The sequence below is a fragment of the Oncorhynchus clarkii genome, chromosome 21 (assembly GCF_045791955.1).
Source record: "Oncorhynchus clarkii lewisi isolate Uvic-CL-2024 chromosome 21, UVic_Ocla_1.0, whole genome shotgun sequence".
Lineage (NCBI taxonomy): Eukaryota > Metazoa > Chordata > Actinopteri > Salmoniformes > Salmonidae > Oncorhynchus > Oncorhynchus clarkii.
Genome location: NC_092167.1, coordinates 27,465,483 through 27,489,664, shown reverse-complemented (window position 1 = coordinate 27,489,664; position 24,182 = coordinate 27,465,483). Strand labels below are relative to the sequence as shown.

The following is a 24,182-nucleotide window of genomic DNA, read 5'->3' as shown; positions in this document are numbered from 1 at the left end:
GGTGATTGATTGAAGTAATATGTACATGTAGGTTTGGTTAGGTGATTGATTGAAGTAATATGTACATGTAGGTTTGGTCAGGTGAATGATTGAAGTAATATGTACATGTAGATTTGGTTAGATGATTGATTGAAGTAATATGTACATGTAGGTTTGGTCAGGTGATTGATTGAAGTAATATGTACATGTAGGTTTGGTTAGATGATTGATTGAAGTAATATGTACATGTAGGTTTGGTCAGGTGATTGATTGAAGTAATATGTACATGTAGGTTTGGTCAGGTGATTGATTGAAGTAATATGTACAGTACATGTAGGTTTGGTCAGGTGATTGATTGAAGTAATATGTACATGTAGGTTTGGTTAGATGATTGATTGAAGTAATATGTACATGTAGGTTTGGTTAGGTGAATGATTGATTGAAGTAATATGTACATGTAGGTTTGGTTAGATGATTGATTGAAGTAATATGTACATGTAGATTTGGTCAGGTGATTGATTGAAGTAATATGTACATGTAGATTTGGTTAGGTGATTGATTGAAGTAATATGTACATGTAGGTTTGGTTAGGTGATTGATTGAAGTAATATGTACATGTAGGTTTGGTCAGGTGATTGATTGAAGTAATATGTACAGTACATGTAGGTTTGGTTAGGTGATTGATTGATTGAAGTAATATGTACATGTAGGTTTGGTCAGGTGATTGATTGAAGTAATATGTACATGTAGGTTTGGTTAGATGATTGATTGAAGTAATATGTACAGTACATGTAGATTTGGTCAGGTGATTAATTTAAGTAATATGTACATGTAGGTTTGGTCAGGTGATTGATTGAAGTAATATGTACAGTACATGTAGATTTGGTTAGGTGATTGATTGAAGTAATATGTACATGTAGGTTTGGTCAGGTGAATGATTGATTGAAGTAATATGTACAAGTAGGTTTGGTTAGGTGATTGATTGATTGAAGTAATATTTACATGTAGGTTTGGTCAGGTGATTGATTGAAGTAATATGTACAGTACATGTAGGTTTGGTTAGATGATTGATTGATTGAAGTAATATGTACATGTAGGTTTGGTCAGGTGATTGATTGAAGTAATATGTACAGTACATGTAGGTTTGGTTAGGTGATTGATTGAAGTAATATGTACATGTAGGTTTGGTCAGGTGATTGATTGAAGTAATATGTACAGTACATGTAGGTTTGGTCAGGTGATTGATTGAAGTAATATGTACATGTAGGTTTGGTCAGGTGAATGATTGATTGAAGTAATATGTACAGTACATGTAGGTTTGGTTAGATGATTGATTGATTGAAGTAATATGTACAGTACATGTAGGTTTGGTCAGGTGATTGATTGAAGTAATATGTACATGTAGGTTTGGTCAGGTGATTAATTTAAGTAATATGTACATGTAGGTTTGGTTAGGTGATTGATTGAAGTAATATGTACATGTAGGTTTGGTCAGGTGATTGATTGAAGTAATATGTACATGTAGGTTTGGTCAGGTGATTGATTGAAGTAATATGTACATGTAGGTTTGGTCAGGTGAATGATTGAAGTAATATGTACATGTAGGTTTGGTCAGGTGATTAATTTAAGTAATATGTACATGTAGGTTTGGTTAGGTGATTGATTGAAGTAATATGTACATGTAGGTTTGGTCAGGTGAATGATTGATTGAAGTAATATGTACAGTACATGTAGGTTTGGTTAGGTGATTGATTGAAGTAATATGTACATGTAGGTTTGGTCAGGTGATTAATTTAAGTAATATGTACATGTAGGCTTGGTTAGGTGATTGATTGAAGTAATATGTACATGTAGGTTTGGTCAGGTGATTAATTTAAGTAATATGTACATGTAGGTTTGGTTAGGTGATTGATTGAAGTAATATGTACATGTAGGTTTGGTTAGGTGATTGATTGAAGTAATATGTACATGTAGGTTTGGTCAGGTGATTGATTGAAGTAATATGTACATGTAGGTTTGGTCAGGTGATTAATTTAAGTAATATGTACATGTAGGTTTGGTTAGGTGATTGATTGAAGTAATATGTACATGTAGGTTTGGTTAGGTGATTGATTGAAGTAATATGTACATGTAGGTTTGGTCAGGTGATTGATTGAAGTAATATGTACATGTAGGTTTGGTTAGATGATTGATTGAAGTAATATGTACATGTAGGTTTGGTCAGGTGATTGATTGAAGTAATATGTACATGTAGGTTTGGTCAGGTGATTGATTGAAGTAATATGTACATGTAGGTTTGGTTAGGTGATTGATTGAAGTAATATGTACATGTAGGTTTGGTCAGGTGATTGATTGAAGTAATATGTACATGTAGATTTGGTCAGGTGATTGATTTAAGTAATATGTACATGTAGGTTTGGTTAGGTGATTGATTGAAGTAATATGTACATGTAGGTTTGGTTAGATGATTGATTGATTGAAGTAATATGTACAGTACATGTAGGTTTGGTCAGGTGATTGATTGAAGTAATATGTACATGTAGGTTTGGTCAGGTGATTAATTTAAGTAATATGTACATGTAGGTTTGGTTAGGTGATTGATTGAAGTAATATGTACATGTAGGTTTGGTCAGGTGATTGATTGAAGTAATATGTACATGTAGATTTGGTCAGGTGATTGATTGAAGTAATATGTACATGTAGGTTTGGTCAGGTGATTGATTGAAGTAATATGTACAGTACATGTAGGTTTGGTCAGGTGATTGATTGAAGTAATATGTACATGTAGGTTTGGTCAGGTGATTGATTGAAGTAATATGTACATGTAGGTTTGGTTAGATGATTGATTGAAGTAATATGTACAGTACATGTAGGTTTGGTTAGATGATTGATTGATTGAAGTAATATGTACATGTAGGTTTGGTCAGGTGAATGATTGATTGAAGTAATATGTACAGTACATGTAGGTTTGGTTAGATGATTGATTGAAGTAATATGTACATGTAGGTTTGGTTAGGTGATTGATTGAAGTAATATGTACATGTAGGTTTGGTTAGGTGATTGATTGAAGTAATATGTACATGTAGGTTTGGTCAGGTGAGTGATTGAAGTAATATGTACATGTAGGTTTGGTTAGGTGATTGATTGAAGTAATATGTACATGTAGGTTTGGTTAGGTGAATGATTGATTGAAGTAATATGTACATGTAGGTTTGGTTAGGTGATTGATTGAAGTAATATGTACATGTAGGTTTGGTTAGGTGATTGATTGAAGTAATATGTACATGTAGGTTTGGTTAGATGATTGATTGAAGTAATATGTACATGTAGGTTTGGTTAGATGATTGATTGAAGTAATATGTACATGTAGGTTTGGTTAGGTGATTGAAGTAGTCTATCTGTCTAGCCTTGTGACATTTTGGGGGTGACAATCCATTCTGATATTTTATTGACATAATATTAGCATATGTTTTGTCCTAATTTAAATGCATTACGCTACAGCATTTCCAATGACCATTATACTTGTTATTTTAAAATAAATGTTCCTTGTATTTCATTTTGAGGTGTCTTTTTGTTTCATGTGTGGATCCACCTGTCGTTGGTAGGTCCTATGTGAGCATTTCTGGTTTCAGATTTTTTTACCTAAAAACTGTTTTACTCTGTAATGTTCGTACTAGTCCAGACAGATGCCGCATTCAAAACAGACGGAAATCTCTGACTGTGTTTAACACAACTGTGAACTAAATGACTTACTCACGTTGGCCACGGAGAGCGAGAGCACACGGTCCTCGTAGACGTCGGGGGCTCACTTCAGCAGCTCGATGTTGTGTGTGTTCTCCCTCTCTCTCTCTTTCTCTCTCTCTCTCTCTCTCTCACCTCTCTCACCTCTCTCTCTCTCTCTCTCTCTCTCTCTCTCTCTCTCACATCTCTCACCTCTCTCACCTCTCTCTCTCTCTCTCTCTCTCTCTCTTACTTCTCTCATCTCTCTCTCACCTCTCTCTTACTTCTCTCATCTCTCTCTCACCTCTCTCTTATCTCTCTCTTACCTCTCTCATCTCTCTCTTATCTCTCTCATCTCTCCCCATCCTACAGGCCTGTCATGGCTGTGCAGCGGGATCAAAGTGTGACTGCAGCGGGGTAAAAGGAGGCAAGGTGAGTGTGAAACACACACACACACACCTACAGTAATGACCTACTGTAGAAAACAACCATAACATGACACATTATTTCATTGTTTGATTTGTAATGACTCTTTTGTCTGTGTGCTATCTGCAGTTAAGAAGAGTTTGTTAGAACTGTGTGTTCTATGTGTGATGTTCTATGTGTAATGTTCTACGTGTGAGGTTCTGCGTGTGATGTTCTATGTGTGATGTTCTACGTGTGATGTTCTACGTGTGATGTTCTACGTGTGATGTTCTATGTGTGATGTTCTACGTGTAATGTTATATGTGTAATGTTCTACGTGTGATGTTCTACGTGTGATGTTCTACGTGTAATGTTCTACGTGTGATGTTCTATGCATGATGTTCCATGTTCTATGTTCCACAGGGCGAGAGGGGTTTCCCAGGGCTACAGGGTCAGCCAGGCGTACCAGGGTTCCCCGGACCTGAGGGGCCAATCGGAGGCAGGGGAGAGAAGGTAGGGGCTGCTTCCTGGATCTTGTTGTAGGAGCAACATAACACCTGACTTTATCTGGGAACTTGAAAACTAATCCTTTACTTCCCTCCTCTCCCCCTCTGTCTTCCTCTCTCTCAGGGTGGTGACGGACCTTCAGGGCCATCCGGTCCAAAAGGAATTAGGGTGAGTGACCCAGATTTATTAACTTGACGAAGTCCCACACTTCTGTCTGTAATATTTCAATTTTCAGTGTACACCATCCTGGAGTGTAGTACTCCCCCCTGTCCATCAGAGGTCCTCGTTTCACTCCAATAAAACAGAAGCTCCATAGCTGTTTCTGAATTGAATGCCTCATTACACAAAGTCATCCTAACTCATGTTGTTAATTTATCTTCCTCGTTATTCCCACAGGGACCTCCTGGACTGCCCGGGTTCCCAGGAACACCAGGAATTCCAGTAAGTTTCCAACCAGTCCCAGTTCTCACGTGTTGTAGAGTGCCCGTCTGCATCCCCTCTGGTACAGAGATGAGTCCCAGTTATCCTCCATTCTCTGGCCGTGTCCAATTGCACACTTTCTCGCATGCATTTTTCTCCAGCCAAGAGAGGAGAATGTTTTTGTCCCAGCCATTGCTTACACTAATCCCATGCTTTTAAATGAATGACGGGAAGTGTGCAAGTGCACACTTCTGGAAAAGGGTGGAGAATTGAGATGTTGCCATGATGGAACGTATACTGAACTTTCTCTGGTTGTTTTTGACCCGGCCTGATATCCAGTATGGATTGTCACCACGGAGTCATGTGACCTCACTCCCTGTCTGATGTTTGACTTCCTGTTGTCCTCTGTGTGTTCTCTTCTAGGGTCTCCCAGGACAGGACGGGCCCCCGGGCCCAAGGGGAACTGCAGGCTGCAACGGGACCAAGGTAGGTTATTATGGTTACTACTGACTGACAGCCATACAACTCTGTCTAGTCCTGAGGGAACTCGGGTTCTCCTGAATCTGGACTGAAACTGGCCTAAGTGGTCTATCACATCTGGCCACTAGATGGCAGCATATTGGAAAAGTTAACCAGGTTGTTGATGCGAAATGAAAGGGTGGATTGTGTCTCTTCTTAGGGTGAGAGAGGATTCCCTGGAAGTCCAGGATTCCCCGGACTGGAGGGCCGATCGGTGGGTCACACACACGCACACACTTCTCTGTCCTCTCATACACCTACATCCATTCCCCCCCCCCCCTGTCCTCTTCAATGCTGCATATTACTGAACGTTTTACTGACTCCGCATATGTCTTTTTTGACTGTTCTTTGTATGTTATTGTTTCACCTATTGGCGTGTCATACTTGCCGCTCTTGCCTCATGACAGGGCGTCGTTGTAAATAAGAATTTGTTCTTAACTGACTGAACCTGTATGAAATATAGATACACAGGTGCACCTTGTCATTTCTCTGCGTGGAAACTTGGAAAAGGGAACTAAATGAGACTTTGAAATGTATTCATTATCTCTCTGCTCGTTTGCAGGGTCCACCTGGTCTGCCGGGACAAAAGGTTACTATACTTTTCCCGCACTGTTCTCAGCGGTTGTTATCGTTAGATTTTTTTTTTAAAACACCTGTACATTGTTATCGTTAGATTAAAAAAAACACCTGTACATTCACCAGGCCTGTCTGTCTGTGGAGCTGTGCGAGTAACTCTAGTTCTGTAGCTAGTACCTGTGTGATGTGTTCCTGTCGAACCTCTTCCTGGTGTCCCTCTCCAGGGAGACCTAGGCGATGTCATCTCCAATGACCGCTTCGGACAGAAAGGAGGTGTAGGCCTACCAGGTTTGCCTGGAGTCCCCGTGAGTACTCTATATAGAACCATAGAACCACTTTGAACTTAACTGATTTCTTTTTTTTTAAAGGGACATTTCAAAAAATAAAAAATTATAATCTGTAGACTTTGTCTAGCGATTTTTTTTCTCGTGAAATGGTAGTCTAATGTAATATATTGCTCGTGTTTGGATGATCAGAACCAATCAAATGGAATGGCAAATCATTATGAGAGATCCGTGGAGGCTGCTGAGGGGAGGACGGCTCCTAATAATATCTGGACCGGAGCGAAATGGAGTAGTATGCAACCGTGTGTGTGCTAGATGTTTTTGATGGCGTTCGACTCATTCCGCTCCAGGCGTTACCACGAGCCCGTCCTCCCACCGACCTCCTGTGTAAGAGATGTCATGTAAAACCGTTTCAACACCTAGCTCTCTGGGTAACGTTTGTGGTGTCCGTCTTGTTTCTAGGGTAACACCGGCCCTGCGGGATTGTCGGGCCCTGTCGGTCCACCTGGCCCCAGAGGTTATGAGGTACACTGATACAGGGGTTCTGACAACTTTTTCAGTTCGAGACCCAAATGAGATATTGAACTTCCTCCCATTGACCCAAATCATCATCCAACGACCTAATTTAAGAAGAAATAGGGTGCAAATATAGTTCTCGTAACTTGTGACCTACATTTCACATGCCCAGGGCACACTTTGGTTCCCGACTCATAGTTTAAGAAAACCCTGAAAGTACCAAATCGTCTTAACTACAAACGCCACTTGTCCGTTATGTTCTGAGGGACTTTACACAGTCAAATCGGGTCCCAGACCTGTTACAAACGTTATGTTCTAAGGGACTTTGCACAGTCAAACAGGTCCCAGTCCTGTTCCAAATGTTATGTTCTGAGGGACTTTACACAGTCAAACTGGTCCCAGTCCTGTTCCAAACGTAATGTTCTGAGGGACTTTGCACAGTCAAACAGGTCCCAGTCCTGTTCCAAACGTTATGTTCTGAGGGACTTTGCACAGTCAAACAGGTCCCAGTCCTGTTCCAAACGTTATGTTCTGAGGGACTTTGCACTGTCAAACTGGTCCCAGTCCTGTTCCAAACGTTATGTTCTGAGGGACTTTGCACAGTCAAACAGGTCCCAGTCCTGTTCCAAACGTTATGTTCTGAGGGACTTTGCACTGGCAAACAGGTCCCAGTCCTGTTCCAAACGTTATGTTCTGAGGAACTTTACACAGTCAAACTGGTCCCAGTCCTGTTCCAAACATTATGTTCTGAGGGACTTTGCACTGTCAAACTGGTCCCAGTCCTGTTCCAAACGTTATGTTCTGAGGGACCTTGCACAGTCAAACTGGTCCCAGTCCTGTTCCAAACGTTATGTTCTGAGGGACAGTCAGTCAAACTGTCCTCAGACCTGTTGTGACATCCAGTAGTGTGTTTGTGATCTGAAGTCTCACAGATCAATATAAGAACTTATCCAATGTAGTTAAGGGAGTAATAATGTTTTATTGTACTATCAATAGTTATACAGTTTACCGTGCGTTGTGAATAAAGTTGTGTGTGTTGTTGCTAATAATTTTTTATGTGTTGTTAGTAAAGTGTTGTGTGTTGTTTTGTAGGGTCGTTCCGGGCCTCCTGGTCCTCCCGGTCCTAAGGTGAGTTGCTTTACACCCTGAATCACACACACACATGCGCGCGCACACACACATACACACACATGCGCGCGCACACACACATACACACACGCGCGCACACACCCTGGGGCGTTAGGTAGCCTAGCGGTTAGAGCGACTAGGCGACTAGGTGAAAAATTGACCCTAATTGCACCAGAGTTGCCTTCATTAATGGCTGATCTCTCGCCGTGACCCCACTCTCCGTTGGTGTTTCAGGGGGAGTGTGATACGCCCCAAAAAACTTTCCATCCACACCAGACACTTGTACAGGGTACACACTTGTACATGTGTGAAACAGGACAAAAAGAAGCACCCTGAATTTGACCTTTGACACACACACACACACACACACACACACTGCTAATAAACTCTGATCAACTGTCTATTCTGTGTACTACACTCAGTTCAACTACTGCACACGCACTTGTCCATACACTCCTAAAGTATATTACTGTGTGTACATAATGCATTTTACCTGCAGGCTTTAAAGGCTCTAAAGTGTTACAGAAAACAGTAATACATGTGTTTGTCTTGGTATTCTTCTACTACAGGGTAACATGGGATTGAACTTCCAAGGTCCCAAAGGAGACAAGGTAGGATCAGCAAGAGAAAGACTGTCGTCAATGGGTGGTAAAGATTTGCACTACTGAATACTGATGAGTTTGTGTGTGTGCGTGTGCGTGCGTGTGCGTGCGCGCGCGTTTGTGTGTAGGGGGATCCAGGCCTGCAGGGGCCTCCCGGTCCACCTGGACAGGTCGGGGAGCAGAAGAGACCCACCGAGTTAGAGATCCAGAGAGGAGAGAAAGTAATGTTCTACATTTCACATTGTCCCTCATTAATCAGGAATCCCTTCCATTTCTTTGACCTCAGAAACTCCCTGGAATCACGGAATTATTAGGATCTCTATAAAGATAGTATCTTCTGTGTCATCATTCAAAATGGACCAGTCTACCTCTTTCCCTTTTCCTATTTATTTTATTGTCATTTGTAGATCTTGTAGAACATCAATAGTGGTTTAGTCGTTCCTGTTATGACATGTAATGTAAACTGCCAGCCATGAGTGTGCTCCTGTTTGGCTGCAACTGGATGCCGTCTTGTCCAGGAGACAGAACTGAGCGATTTCCAGCTATGGGCCAGCTGCAAAGTCAAAATGGACTATATTGTAGAAATGAATGGGAAGCAAACTGAGCTTTTTGGTCTTAGTTTAAGGTCGGGGTAGCCCGACTGGCCCTAGTGTTCTGACATGTGTCGCCTCCCGTTGACAGCACCACCATGCCTTTTAGTTTCCTGGAACTGCAACTCTCACAATGACCACTAGATGGGGGCATTCAGCCTCTTTATGAGAACTTCCATTGTCCTATATTACTGGGTAGTCCAACTTCATATACCCCACCTATCGTTTAGCATTTAATTGAGAAAGGTATTGTTTTCAATTCATATTTTGCCGATTTCTTTCAAATGTCAGATTTGAACCCGTTTGACATGATGTCCTCATTCTTAACTATTCATGAAAACTGAATTAACAATAGTTTATGTTTTTTTTACAATTGGTTGTTGTTATTTCCTTCTTCGTTTCCAGGGTGATCAAGGTTTACCTGGTCCAGCCGGTGATCCTGGTTATACTGGTCCCCCTGTGAGTATCACTCACTATCCATCATACCACACTGTATATCTCACAGGGGGTCGGTGGCACCTTAATTGGGGAGGAAGGGCTCGTGGTAATGACTGGAGCGGAATCAGTGGAATGGTATCAAATATATCAAACACATGGTTTCCAGGTATTTGATGCCATTCCATTCGCTCCGTTCCGGACATTATTATGAGCCGTCCTCCCCTCAGCAGCCTCCACTGGTGTATCTGTGTTTTCACTCACCATCGATAATACTATATACAGGGCATATCATAAGTGATCGTCCCCTTTGGATTTCTTCACATTTCTATTGTGTTACAAAGTGGTATTAAAATGGATTTCATTGTAATTTGTTTAAGTAAGTAAAACATTAAATCGGTATATCCTGATTAGATAAGTATTCACCCTCCTGAGTCTTTAGTGCCTTGTTGCAAAAAGGATGCATGTTTGGGAACATTTGGATTCCGTACAGGCTTAGTTTTTTTCACTCTATCATTCAGGTCAGTATTGTGGAGTTACTGCAATGCTGTTGATCCATCCTCAGTTATCTCCTATGGATATGGATATTCAGTGTCTGCTTTTTTGTTTTTGTTTTAACCAATCGGTGCCCTTCTTTGTGAGGCATTGGAAAAGCCCCCTTGTCTTTGTAGTTGAATCTGTTCTTGAAATACACTACTCGGCTTAGGGACCTTACAGATAATTGCTGTGTGGGGTACAGAGATGGGGTAGACATTCAAAAGCCATTGCAACTTATTATATGGTTTGTTAAGCAAATTCGGGCTCCTGAAGTTATTTAGGATTGGCGTAAAAAAGGAGGTGAATACTTGTATAACCAAGACATTTTATTATTGTATTTCTTTCTAGAATTTTCTTTTCACTTTGATATTATGAGCTATTTTGTGTAGATCAGTGTACATTTTTATCACAATAATCCATTTCAATCCCACATTGTAATGCAACAAAATGTGAAGAAATCCAAGGGGGTGAATACTTACAGTATGATATGCACTGTATCTATGTTTCACTCAGTATCTATACCACTCTATATCTATGTTTTCACTCAGTATCTATCATACTATATGTATCTTGTCACAAACTATTGTTCTATATACACTACATGGCAAAAGTATGTGGACACCCTTAAAATTTGTAGATTCGGCTATTTCCGCCACACCGTTGCTGACAGGTGTATAAAATCGAGCAGACAGCCATGCAATCTCCATAGACAAACATTGACAGTAGAATAGTCCATACTGAAGAGCTCAGTGACTTTCAAAGTGGCACCGTCATACTGTAGGTTGCCACCTTTCCAACAAGTCAGTTTGTCAAATTTCTGCCCCGCTAGAGCTGTCCTGGTCAACTGTAAGCGCTGTTATTGTGAAGTGGAAACGTCTAGCAGCAACAACGGCTCAGCCGTGAAGTGACAGGCCACACAAGCTCACAGGACGGGACCATCGAGTGCTAAAGCATGTTGCACGTAAAAAAAATGGTCTGTCCTCGGGTTGCAACACTCACTACCGAGTTCCAAACTGCCTCTGGAAGCAAAGTCAAGCACAAGAACTGTTTGAGGGGAGCTTCATGAATGGGTTTCCATGGCCGTGCAGCCGCACACAAGCCTAAGATCATCATGTGCAATGCCAAGCGCCAGCTGGAGTGGTGTAAAGCTCGCCGCCGTTGGACTCGGGAGCAGTGGAAGCGCGTTCTCTGGAGTGATGAATAACGCTTCACCATTTTGAGTCTGACGGACGAATCTGGGTTTTGGTGGATGCCAGGAGAACGCTACCAGTCCGAATGCATAGTGCCAACTGTAATGTTTGGTGGAGGAGGACTAATGGTCTGGGGCTGTTTTTCATGGTTCGTGCTGGGCCCCTTAGCTCTAGTAAAGGGAAATCTTAACGCTACAGCATACAATGACATTCCAGGCGATTCTCTGCTTCCAACTTTGTGTCCCTTTCCTGTTTCAGCCTGACAATGGCCCCGTTCACAAAGCGAGGTCAATACAGAAAATGGTTTGTTGAGATCTGTGTGTGTTGAAGAACTTGACTGGCCTCCACAGAGCCCTGACCTCAACCCCGTCGAACACCTTTGGGAGGAATTGGAACGCAGACTGCGGGCCAGGCCCAATCGCCCAACATCAGTGCTCTTGTGGCTGAATGGAAGCAAGACCGACTCCATATTAATGCCCATGATTTTGGAATGAGATGTTCGACGAGCTGCTGTCCACATACCTTTGGCCATGTAGTGTATCTACGTTGCCTATACACCTGCAAAATACTGTATATTTTGACACATTAAAATCTTTAAAATGATGTTCTCTGCTCAGTGAGCTAGGTATCTGAATAATAGAAGACCCTATAATGACAACTCAATAAAATCAATCAGTCTATAGTAGTGTGTGTGTATGATAACGGTCCGATGTTGGGTTTTGTAGGGTGTATCTGGAGGTTCGAAGGGAGAGAAAGGAGAGCCTGGAGAAGCAGGCAAACGCGGCAAACCGGGGAAAGATGGCGACCCAGGTCCTGCTGGATTCCCTGTGAGTTCTGCCCACAGAGCTACAATGATTCTAGACATTCTATTTCTATGGTTCTTATAGCCAGCTGTCTGTCTATCTGTATGCTGTAAGTGAATGATCTGTCAACATCTACCTCTGCCTCTTTCTCTCTCAGATTCAGTTAGTTTTCTTTTTTGCATGACTGACAAGGCCACTATTGCTAGATTGCATTTAGATTTGTATTACTGTTACAGAGTTATTTGGGTTGTTAGTTGAATTCGTTCTGAAATGTATTTGTGTACGCAACCAATACACTTTGATTTGATTTGCTAAAGAGTAGTGAGCTAATGACATTCTGAGATAATGACTCTCTCGTTCTCTCTTTCTTTCTTTCTTTCTTTCTTTCTTTCTTTCTTTCGTTCTTTCTTTCTTTCGTTCTTTCTTTCATTCTTTCTTTTTTTCTTTCTTTCTTTCTTTCTTTCTTTCTTTATCTTTCATTCTTTCTCTATCTTTCTCTATCGCTCTCTCTCCCTGTCTCTCTCTCTCTCTCTCTCTCTCTCTCTCTCTCTCTCTCTCTCTCTCTCTCTCTCTCTATTCAATTCAAAGGGCTCTATTGACATGGGATACAAATAGATAATAAAGAAAAGTGAAATAAGCAATCAGAAATTAACCGTAAGCACTCACAAAAATGTCTAAGGAATAGAGACATTTCAAATGTCATTATCTAATCTCTCTCTCTCTCTCTCTCTCACTCTCTCTCTCTCTCTCTCTCTCTCTCTCTCTCTCTCTCTCTCTCGCTCTCTCTCTCTCGGTCTCTCTCTCTCTGTCTCTCTCTCTCTCTCTCTCTCTCTCTCTCTCTCTCTCTCTCTCTCTCTCTCTCTCTCGGTCTCTCTCTCTCTCTCTCTCTCTCTCTCTCTCTCTCTCTCTCTCTCTCTCTCTCTCTCTCTCTCTCGCTCTCTCTCTCTCGGTCTCTCTCTCTCGGTCTCTCTCTCTTTCTCAGGGTAGTAAAGGAGACCTAGGCGGCCCAGGTCTGCCAGGTCGGGATGGTGACAGGGTGAGTTTGGCCTCTGATGCTATTTTACACCGTACAATAAACTAGATCTACAAACACATGAACGGTTGGGGGCGGCAGTAGCCTGGCGGGTAGGAGCGTTGGGCCAGTAACCCGAAAGGTTGCTGGTTCGAGTAGTTAACCCCCAACAACAACTGCTCCCCGGGCGCCGATGACGTGTATGTCAGCTAAGGCAGCCCCCCACCACACCTCGCTGATTCACCCTTCCACGTGTCCTCCGCCATCTCTTCTCTCACTCATCCCATCCATCCATCTCTCTCACTCTCTATCTGTTTCTCTCCCAGGGGGACAAAGGTGACCGTGGATACCCTGGACCTCCGGGCGTGGTGAGATATCAAACAATCTATTTGTCTACTCATTCAATTGTATCACAAGCATCCTTCTCTTATTACGTTCGTTGTGGGCAGATGGTGGCCTCCCGTAGTTTTAGACATTGTCCACTAGATGGCAATGTAACCCTGACATTGGCAGTGTAACCTACTCTAGCCCCTGCATCCTGTAATATTCCACTACAACCACAAGATTGCAAGAGTAACCTTTCTATCCCATTACTCTACCAGGTGATTAATGGTCAGACAGGAGCACGTGTGGGGCCAAAAGGAGAGCCTGGTTTCCCCGGGTCATCAGGAAGGAAAGGAGACAGAGGACAACCTGGTACGTAACTCTACCCAACAGGAGATAGGACTTGATTTGCAGTGGACACATGCTGTAAAGAGTGCAATCGGGGCCTGGGTCATTCCACGAAATGAGGACCTTTTGCATTCCTCTGATACGTAGAAATTGTGCACCAATGTTGAATTTTAAAAGTGTGTTATATTAAATGACGTGCCCTTTCATGTGGACCACATGGAGAATTCCATACATCAGATTTTTATTATGAATAATGGTTTGCTAATGTCCCACCGTCAACACTGTGTTACTTCTAGGAAGATTTCAACCCACCTAAACCCACCATCATTGTAAAGCCCTAGTTATTTCGTTGACAAATTCATTTCCGAAGATTATAATTTATTTTGTGTGATTAGTGATTCATTTCCATCTGTCCCTCATTTAAAGGTGAATATTCCTTTTTTTTTAAATATATATTTTTAAAAATACTGTATATATATATATATATATATATATATATAAAATACTTGAATACTTTTTTAAAAGCAGGTGAGCAGGTTCTATTCTTTTTGGCTATTCTCTGGTGTTTAGTGGTGGAAAACTGTGCGGGTCAAGCATAACACATCAACCCTGTTACCCATAGATAAAAAGGCTCGAAATGTTTTAACAATGTCATTTTATTTGTGAAGCTTGCATTCAATTACCACTTCCTGTTGCACACAACAAGCTTCCATTCAACACAGTCACGAGGGGATTTATTGCTGATTTAGGATGATTTAACCCTGTTACAGTCAAACCTCTTACTTTATTTGACACTTGATAGGCACTTTGTCATTTTGTCATTTAACCTCTTGGGTTGGGAAAACAGTTTTTATTTTATTTTATCCAACGTTTTCTTTTGTTTTTATCAAGTTACACTTCTCGAAAGGCACGGAATTAGTTTAACGACCCACCTATATTCATAAAGCGACTCAGAGCTGATCCAGTATCAGTTTTAGATGTTTAGATCATAAGGAATAAGATTATATGAACACGGAGGACCTGGTCCTAGATCAGCACTGCTACTTTAAGAGGCTTGGTGAATACAGAGCATAACCCAGTTTTCATGGTGACCTTTCCCCTTTGACCCTGTCCTCCCCAGGTCTCTCAGGTCCTCCAGGCCAACCAGGAACCCCAGGTACCGGAGGTGTAGGCCAACCCGGTTCCCCAGGCTTCCCAGGAGAGAGGGGCCAGAAGGGAGACGAGGGCCAGCCAGGCATCTCCCTCCCTGGGCCCCCAGGACGAAATGGGACCCCTGGGCTTCAGGGACCACCAGGCCCTCCCGGGGCCGCAGGGGTCTCCACAGGGGGCGGGAACTGTTTAGGAGGGGCCCCCGGCTTACCAGGACAACAAGGAGACAGAGGGTTTCAAGGAGAGACTGGACAGAAAGGTGGGTCGGAGAGAGAGAAAGAGAGAGTATGTTTTTTTGTTTTTTGTGTTCTCTGTTGTATACTTCCAGAGTACTGTCATGAGAGAGACATTATTGTGTTATGTTACTGTGGCTAATAATGAACGAACAAATGTGTCATTGAAATGATCCCAACTGGCTTCTATGTCTGTCTTTCCCCTTAGCTACCTACTTACTTACTTGTCTGTCTCTCTCAGGTGACAAGGGAGAAACCTGTGTGAACTGTTTCTCACGTGGGAACTCCATCCCTGGAGCACCAGGCCCTCCCGGGCCTCCCGGGTTCCCAGGTAAGACTGCACCTCTCTCACCTGGTCACCTGTCTCCCTACCTGTTTTTTAAAATGTATTTTTTATTTAACCCTTATTTAACCAGGTAGGCAAGTTGAGAACAGGTTCTCATTTACAATTGCGACCTGGAATATCCTCACCTGGTAGGGAATAAGACAGAGTAAAGAGGAGAAAACACACACCTGATTTTGCAATGTGCAGTCCACCATAACACAATGCTGTACACAACACCTCTCTCTCATCATTCTCTCCTTTTACCTCTCTCTCCACCCTCTCTCCTCTCTCCTCCCGCTCTCAGGTGGACCAGGAGGACCAGGGGCTAAAGGTGACAGAGGATATCCAGGTGGCCCAGGGCCCTCAGGTTCTTCTGTAAGTACTTCCTGTTTGTCACTTCCTGGTTTGAAGCTGTGTCTACACAACTGTATAGTAACCTACAGACCGACTTACTTGGAGCCGGTTTCCCAGACACCAATTAAGCCTAGTTCTGGACTATTAAACAATAATCTCCATTGAAAATGCTTTTTAATCCAGGATTAGGTTTAATCTGTAACCGGGAAACTGCCCCTTCGAGTCTAGAGTGGCCTTGATAGAGTAACTAAATGACTCCTCCATCCTTCCATCTCTCTCTCCTCCATCCCTCTCTCCCCCAGGGTTTGCCTGGTCCCCAGGGTGCACCTGGTTTCCCAGGAGAGAAGGGTGACCCAGGTGAGGCTATTGCTGTGGATGGGGTGAGGGGCGACAAGGGAGACACAGGGTTCCCCGGACCCCCTGGCCTGCCTGGTCTGGACGGAGGACCTGGTCGCAATGGAGTTCCTGGAGCTCCTGGACCCAAAGGAACATCTGTGAGTAGCAAAGTGTCCATCTCTCTCCTTCCCTCCATTTATCTATTCATATATTTCTTCATCCTCTCCCCTCTCCACTCATCCATCCAACCTTATCTTCTTTCTTTCTATCCCTCCTGCTCTCTATCCCTCCCTACCTTCCTCCACCCATCTATCTATCCATCCATCCCACCTCATCCCTTCATGTCTCCTTCCATCTCTCTGTTCATCCCTCCCTCCCTCCCTTCATCCATCCATCCATTTATCCCATCCAGCTGTTCCTCTCCCCCTCCCTCCATCCATCCCTTCACCTTACCTCTTTCCCTCCATCCCTATCTCCATCTATCTATCCATCTATCCATCCATTCATTTCTCCCACTACATAGCATTATATATTAACCCCTCTCCACTCCTCTGCAGGGTTCTCTGTTAGTGAAGGGTGAGCGAGGGCCTCCAGGTGAGCCCGGTCTGCAGGGTCTCCCAGGTGACAGGGGTGGCCCCGGATCCCCAGGCTTCGGCCCCCAGGGACCCCCTGGAGAGAAGGGTGTTCAGGGCGTCTCAGGGAGAACGGGAACACCTGGATCACCAGGTAAGATATATTGTCTGATATACTTGAAAACCAGGGATGTATACTCTTAGAAAACTGTCCTCACAGGAGAACCTTTTGAAGAACCCGTTATGGTTCACGTTAGAATTCCATCTTGGATTCCATCTTGAACCCGTTCCACAGAGGGTTCTACATAGAACCAAAAGGGGTTATTCTATGGGGATAGCCAAATAACCTTTTTGGAACCCTTTTTTTTCTAAAAGTAACTGAAATGTTGATAAAAGTGAGACACACTGACACACCCGGGGTCCCGGAAGGTTGTGTTATTTCATTGGTATCATACTTTTACCATTAGCTTTACCTGCTGCTCTTCTAATGACTACAACTCTCTTGTACCCTTATTCCCTAACCTTTGACCCTCGGCCTTTGACCCCTGACCTATAGGCACTAAAGGTGAGCCGGGTCAAACGATAGCAGAGAAGGGACTCCCAGGACCCAGGGGACAGGATGGAGACCCCGGTCTTCCTGGAAACCCAGGTAAATAGCATGTCATCTTTACCTGCACAGGTTCACACCCACCTGAACGGATAGGCATAAACTTTCATCCAGAATGATGATGACGGCAGTAAGGTAACAGACAGCACAGATGTTTGGTGTTGTTTGGGGGACTATTTGATGTAATTTTATGAAGTATGCGCTAGTGAACTGTTTAGTAGTAGTGTAGTAAATGTTTGCCAAAACAAAGTGTTCATTTGTGTGTCCACAGGCAACCCCGGCGGGCCAGGACAGCCCGGTTTCCCCGGCTTACCAGGTGCCAAGGGCGACCCCGGCCTCTCCGGCATTGGACTGCCAGGACCCCCCGGCGCTAAAGGTAAACACTAAATACCTGGGCAGGTATACATTCACGGTCACCTGTATGGTTATAATATAAACTTCATGGACCGATTTCCGGAACACAGATTAAGCCTCATCCTGGACTAAGAAGCATTTTCAATGGAGAATCTCCACTGAACATGCTTTTTAGTCTCGGACTAGGCTTAAGACCCTGACGTCCACACAAGATGGCACAGCCATGATCTCTCTCATAGCACCATAGCACAGAGTAATTTGTGTGTTTTACAGTAGTGCCTTATACTATAAATAATTATCACAATCACTCACCTGTCCCCGCCCGCAGGATTCCCAGGCTCATCTGGTGTGCCAGGTGGTCCCGGGGGTCCAGGAAGACCAGGAGTGGACGGCCTCCCCGGTGAGCCAGGTGGACCTGGAGCTAAGGTACCACAACGACACTACTATAGATGGATCTTAATACTGTACTAGTTACAGATTAACATAATAATTTACAGTGTCAAGAAAAAGTATGTGAATCCTTTGGAAATACCTAGATTTCTGCATAAATTGGTCATAAAATGTAATCTGATCGGTCACAACAATAGACAAACACAGTCTGCTTAAACTAATAACACACAAACAATTATACGTTTTCATGTCTTTATTGAACACACCGTGTAAACATTCACAGTGCAGGGTGGGGAAAGTATGTGAACCCTTGGATTTAATAACTGGTTGACCCTCCTTTGGCAGCAATAACCTCAACCAAACGTTTTCTATAGTTGCGGATCAGACCTGCACAAAGGTCAGGTGGAATTTTGGACCATTCCTCTTTCCAAAACTGTTTCAGTTCAGCAGTATTCTTGGGATGTCTGGTGTGAACTGCTCTCTTGAGGTCATGCCACAGCAACTCAATCGGGTTGAGGTCAGGACTCTGACTGGGCCACTCCAGAAGGCGTATTTTCTTCTGTTGAAGACATTCTGTTGTTGATTTACTTCTGTGTTTTGGGTCGTTGTCTTGTTGTATCAACCAACTTCTGTTGAGCTTCAATTTGCGGACAGATAGCCTTACATTCTCCTGCAAAACGTCTTGATAAACTTGAGAATTTTTCCTTCGATGATAGCAAGCTGTCCAGGCCCTGAGGCAGCAAAGCAGCCCCAAACCATGATGCTCCCTCCACCATACTTTACAGTTGGGATGAGGTTTCGATGTTGGTGTGCTGTGCATTATTTTGTGCACTATTAATTTAAGCATACTATGTTTGTCTATTGTTGTGACTTAGATAACGATCAGATCAAATTTGATGACCAATTTATGCATAAATCCAGCTAATTCCAAAGGGAATTATAGCAATGAGAATCCAAACTGGATAGCATTGTATCAAGCTAAGGTTAAGACTGAATGTAGACAGACCTGCACAGAGCAGTCAAAGGAACATGGCCACACCACATTTAGCTAGTAGTATAGCTTTTCCTCCCAACTGAAGGTCAGACTGGGTTTAACACACAGGATTTAACAGAGCACAAGCGACTGAAAGTTTCAAATCGTAGAAGATGTGGATGAAGGGTTGCCTTCCCAGCAGCCATGATGCCCTGAAGAGCTGACTGGAACCGGGATGAGAATTGAGGACCCATGTCTGCCGGGTGTCCATGGATCCAGAAGACGTGCTGCACCTTGAGTTGGGCTGTCTCTTTAGCAGAGGGAGAGCTTAGGAAGAGGAATGAAGTGGGCGGCTTTGGAAAACCGGTTCACTACTGTGTTGCCATCAGACGGGGGAAGACCCGGGACGGGTCCCTCATCAGGGACGATGAGGGACAGGCCATGGTTGAAGAAGACCAGCCGGAGCTTGACAAAGAGTTTTGTTCTGCGCACAGAGCAGTCAAAGGAACATGGCCACACCACATTTAGCTAGTAGTATAGCTTTTCCTCCCAACCGAGGACGAAAGTCCGGGACCATTTTAGGCCACCAAAAGCGTTGTTGCACAAAGGGCAGGGTCCAACGGGAGCCCAGGTGGCAGGCAAGCCTGGAGGAGTGGGCCCACTCCAGGACCGAGGAGCTGACAGCATCATGCACAAACATCCGGTTATCTGGCCCCCCCAGGGGTTCGTCTGGGAATTCTGCGCCTCACGGACCTGCTTCCCTATTCCCCAGCTGAGTGCTGTTGCCAGACACGAGGTGGGAAGGATGGTCTTCGCATTGACAGCGCATCTGGCTTGATGTTCTTGGATCCTGGTCGGTAGGAGAGGGAGAAGTTGAACCGGAAGAAGAGCAGGGCCCACCTAGCTTGCCTGGAATTGAGACGCTTGGCAGTACAGAGATATTCCAGGTTCTTGTGGTCGGTCCACACAATGAACGGATGTTCCGCCCCCTCCAGCCAGTGCCTCCACGCCTCCAACACCATCTTCACCATGAGAAGCTCACGGTTCCCCACATTGTAGTTCCTCTCTGTGGTGTTGAGGCGATGGGAGAATGCACAGGGATGTACCTTGAGGTCCAGGGCAGAACGCTGGGACAGGACAGCCCCCACTCTGACATCTGAAGCATCGGCCTCCACCACGAACTGGCGGATGAACCAAGATGGGAGCTGTGGTGAAACGGTGTTTGAGATCCTGGAACGCCTGGTCAGCAGCTGGGGACCACATGGACGGAACCTTGGGAGAGGTGAGTGTAGACAGGGGGAAGCCAGGGTGCTGTAACACTGATAAAGCGGCTAAAAGTTGGAGAATCCCAGAAAACGTTGCAGCTGCACCCTGGATGTAGGCTGGGGCCAATCCACAACCTCTCTCACCTTCCCAGGATCCATCTGTACACTACCTGTAGCGATGATGTAACCCAGGAAGGGGATGGTGGAGCGATGGACTTCTCTGTGGTCACAAAAAGCTGGTTCTCCAGGAGGACATGGAGCACGTGTTCTTGGGCAGAGGTAGACAAAGACATGCTGGTTCAACATGTCTCGGAGAACATCATTAACCAGAGCCTGGAACACAGCTGGGGCGTTGGTAAGGACAAATGGCATGACCAGAAACTCGTAGTGACCGCTGACCATGTTGAAGGCTGTCTTCCACTCGTCCCCTTCATGTATCCGCACCAGGTGGTAGGCGTTCCGTAGATCCAGCTTGGAGAACACAGTAGTTCCCTGGAGATGAGTGGTAGTGGGTAGCGGTTCTTCACCGTGATGTCGTTGAGGCCCCTGTAGTTGATGCACGGGCGCAGGGTTTTGTCCTTCTTCTCCACAAAGAAGAACCATGCGCCGGCGGGGGAGGCAGAAGGACGGATGAACCCTGCAGATAGGTTGTCCTCTATGTAGGTCTCCATTGCCTTATTCGCCGGACCCGACAGAGAGTACAGTCGTCCCTGGGGCAGTGTGGTGCCTGGGAGAAGGTCGATCCCGCAGTCATAGGTTCGGTGTGGAGGGAGTGAAGTGGCCCGGGCCTTACTGAAAACCTCCCTGAGGTCCTGGTACTCCGCGGGAATGGCGGAGAGGTCGTGTGTGTCGTCCAATGGTGGCTCCTTGCAGGGAGACAGCATTGTGGAGCTGGTCTGAGTCTGCTGGGTCAGTCATGGCCAGTTCGTACTATCACATATTAGCGAAGACCCAGATACAGACAGTGTCGAAGTAACAAAAGTTTATTACTAGAAAAGGGAGCAGGCTAAACGTCTTGACTTGGGTGACAGATGTCAGTAATCCAGATCAGAGTCCAAAAGGTACAGAACGGCAGGCAGTCTCAGGGTCAGGGAAGGCAGAGGTCAATAATCCAGTGTGGTGGGGCAAGGTACATGATGGCATGCAGGCTCAGGGTCAGGGCAGGCAGAATGGTCAACGCCGGCAAAACTAGAAAACGGGAACTATAGAAAAGACAGGAGCAAGGGGAACAACGCTGGTAGGCTTCACTAACAAAACGAACTGGCAACAGACAAACAGAGAACACAGGTATGAATACACAGGGGATAATGAGGGGAGATGGGAGACACCTGGTGGGGGGTGGAGAAAAGCACAAAGACAGGTGAAACAGATCAGGGTGTGACACCAATGCTCCTTGTAGGACACATCACTGCACTCTATACTCTTCTGTAAACTGGTCATCTCTATATACCCGTCGCAAGACCCACTGGTTGATTCTTATTTATAAAACCCTCTTGGGCCTCACTCCCCCCCTATCTGAGATATCTAACTCAGCCCTCATCCTACACACACAACACCCGTTCTGCCAGTCACATTCTGTTAAAGGTCCCCAAAGCACACACATCCCTGGGTTGCTTGTCTTTTCAGTTCGCTGCAGCTAGCAACTGGAATGAGCTGCAACAAACACTCAAACTGGACAGTTTTATCTCAATCTTGCAATTCAAAGTCTCAATCATGGACACTCTTACTGACAGTTGTGGCTGCTTTGCGTGATGTATTGCCCTTTGTGCTGTTGTCTGTGACCAATTATGTTTGTACCATGTTGTGCTGCTGCCATGTTGTGTTTCTACCATGTTGTTGTCATGTTGTGTTGCTACCATGCTGTGTTGTCATGTGTTGCTGCCATGCTATGTTGTTATCTTAGGTCTCTCTTTATGTAGTGTTGTGTTGTCTCTCTTGTCGTGTGTTTTGTCCTATATTTTTATTTAATTTGTTTTTATTTTTAATCCCAGCCCCCGTCCACGCAGGAGGCTAAAAATAAGAATTTGTTCTTAACTGACCTGCCTAGTTAACTAAAGGTTAAATAAAAAATATATATATATTTTTTTTAACAATGTCTACATTTGTGTGTGTTTGGGGATTCATTTGAGTTTTCTATTTGTGTGTGTGTGTGTGTGTGATAGGGAGAGCCAGGATTCGGGCTTCCAGGTCCCCAGGGCCCTCCAGGTTTTCCTGGACCCAAAGGATTACCTGGACCCAAAGGAGACTCCGGTTTCCCCGGCAACCCCGGCTCGCCCGGACGTTCTGGCTTCGACGGTGGCCCTGGTGCCAAAGGTACGGTTCCAACTTTTATTGGTGTAGTCGGTTGGAGTTAGGAGCTTAGGAACACTGAAGATCCACCTATACTGAAAATATGGCTTTTCTGTCAGTGGTTTCAAATTAAAGTGCTTTTTAAGTTATTATTTACTCTTTTTATAGATCAACAATATCATACTCTAATCTTGCCTCATTATTTCTGGTCAGATTTTTCCAGACACAGGTTAAGCCTAGTTCTAGACTAACAGCATGCTCAGTGGTGTCTTCAATAAAAGTTATACTTAGTCCAGATCAGTGGCCGTCGGTGCTGTTTAAGAAGAGGGAGGACGATTCTTTTTTTATGAGCGAGGCCTTTTTTTATATTACAGCATATTGGATGACTGTCGTTCATATTCCATTCCCCCAGCTCAATGTAACATCGATAGCTTTATGCTACATGATACTCTAGACGAGCTAGCTATTGATTTATTTTAAGGAAATTAATTTGTTCAAGACTGTTCAACTATTGTCTTTCTACTACTCATCACATTTAACATACTGCAGTGCTAGCTATCTGTAGTTTATGCTTTTAGTACTAGATTAATTCTCTGATCCTTTGATTGGCTGGACAACATGTCAGTTCATGCTGCAAGAGCTCTGGTAGGTTGGAGGATGTCCTCTGAAAGTTAATAATTAACTAAAATTACTGTGTAAGTCTATGAAAGGGGGTGAGAACATAGGTTTTCTAGGTTTTGTAATGAAGTCAATGTACCCAGAGGAGAACTAGCTGTTAAAAAGAGTAAATAATAACTTAGTCATCTTTAAAGGCACATTTAATTAGAAACCACTGACAGTAAAGCCATATAAAAAAAATCTGAAATTCACTGAGGAGGATGGTCCTCCCCTTCCTCCCCGGAGGAGCCACCACTGGTCCAGATAAAACGTATTCTGTTAGCCAGCTAGTTAGTTGGTATTGCCATGTTAACAAGTGTGTGTTCTGTACCTGTTTGTCTCCCAGGTTACTCTGGTATCCCTGGTACACCTGTTAGGTAGCTAGCCAGTTGGTATTATTTTGTTAACAGGTGTGTGTGTTCTGTATTTGTTTGTCTCTTCCAGGTGACTCTGGTATCCCTGGTATATCCGGAGCCCGTGGCCCTCCAGGTTCGCCCTCCATCGGCTCTCAGGGCATCCCCGGCCCCATTGGACCCCCAGGACCCATGGGCTCTCCAGGTAAGACAACCTAGCTGACCTTTGACGAGACAAAAATCAGGTTTGATTCATAGATTAATAGTTTGATTAGAGATAGACGTCTAGTTTTGATTTATGGCATTTGTATCTAGTTGCTTACAGCGGACCTTGTAGTATCACCATAATTTGTACCTAATGCTAAGAATTTTTATCATATTGAACCTCTGCAAAGTATAATTCGTGAGAAAACCATGTATGTATATTTAT

At 44.0% G+C, this 24,182-nt stretch overlaps 1 protein-coding gene across 1 annotated transcript in view; it reads left to right on the top strand.

Moving 5' to 3' along the window:
- The window catches only part of LOC139378815 (collagen alpha-5(IV) chain-like), a 96,567-nt gene that overhangs the window by 36,790 nt on the left and 35,595 nt on the right, over positions 1 to 24,182 (top strand). The window contains exons 2-28 of the mRNA XM_071121337.1: positions 4,072 to 4,131; positions 4,528 to 4,617; positions 4,735 to 4,779; positions 5,008 to 5,052; positions 5,455 to 5,517; positions 5,711 to 5,764; positions 6,113 to 6,139; positions 6,351 to 6,431; positions 6,873 to 6,935; positions 8,019 to 8,054; positions 8,624 to 8,665; positions 8,785 to 8,877; positions 9,652 to 9,705; positions 12,134 to 12,235; positions 13,194 to 13,247; positions 13,550 to 13,591; positions 13,826 to 13,919; positions 15,016 to 15,303; positions 15,519 to 15,608; positions 15,907 to 15,977; positions 16,259 to 16,450; positions 16,850 to 17,018; positions 17,421 to 17,513; positions 17,743 to 17,847; positions 18,154 to 18,251; positions 22,616 to 22,766; positions 23,844 to 23,957. Coding sequence (XP_070977438.1) covers positions 4,072 to 4,131; positions 4,528 to 4,617; positions 4,735 to 4,779; positions 5,008 to 5,052; positions 5,455 to 5,517; positions 5,711 to 5,764; positions 6,113 to 6,139; positions 6,351 to 6,431; positions 6,873 to 6,935; positions 8,019 to 8,054; positions 8,624 to 8,665; positions 8,785 to 8,877; positions 9,652 to 9,705; positions 12,134 to 12,235; positions 13,194 to 13,247; positions 13,550 to 13,591; positions 13,826 to 13,919; positions 15,016 to 15,303; positions 15,519 to 15,608; positions 15,907 to 15,977; positions 16,259 to 16,450; positions 16,850 to 17,018; positions 17,421 to 17,513; positions 17,743 to 17,847; positions 18,154 to 18,251; positions 22,616 to 22,766; positions 23,844 to 23,957 — 2,416 coding nt within the window. The remainder of the gene's footprint in view (positions 1 to 4,071; positions 4,132 to 4,527; positions 4,618 to 4,734; positions 4,780 to 5,007; positions 5,053 to 5,454; positions 5,518 to 5,710; positions 5,765 to 6,112; positions 6,140 to 6,350; positions 6,432 to 6,872; positions 6,936 to 8,018; positions 8,055 to 8,623; positions 8,666 to 8,784; positions 8,878 to 9,651; positions 9,706 to 12,133; positions 12,236 to 13,193; positions 13,248 to 13,549; positions 13,592 to 13,825; positions 13,920 to 15,015; positions 15,304 to 15,518; positions 15,609 to 15,906; positions 15,978 to 16,258; positions 16,451 to 16,849; positions 17,019 to 17,420; positions 17,514 to 17,742; positions 17,848 to 18,153; positions 18,252 to 22,615; positions 22,767 to 23,843; positions 23,958 to 24,182) is intronic.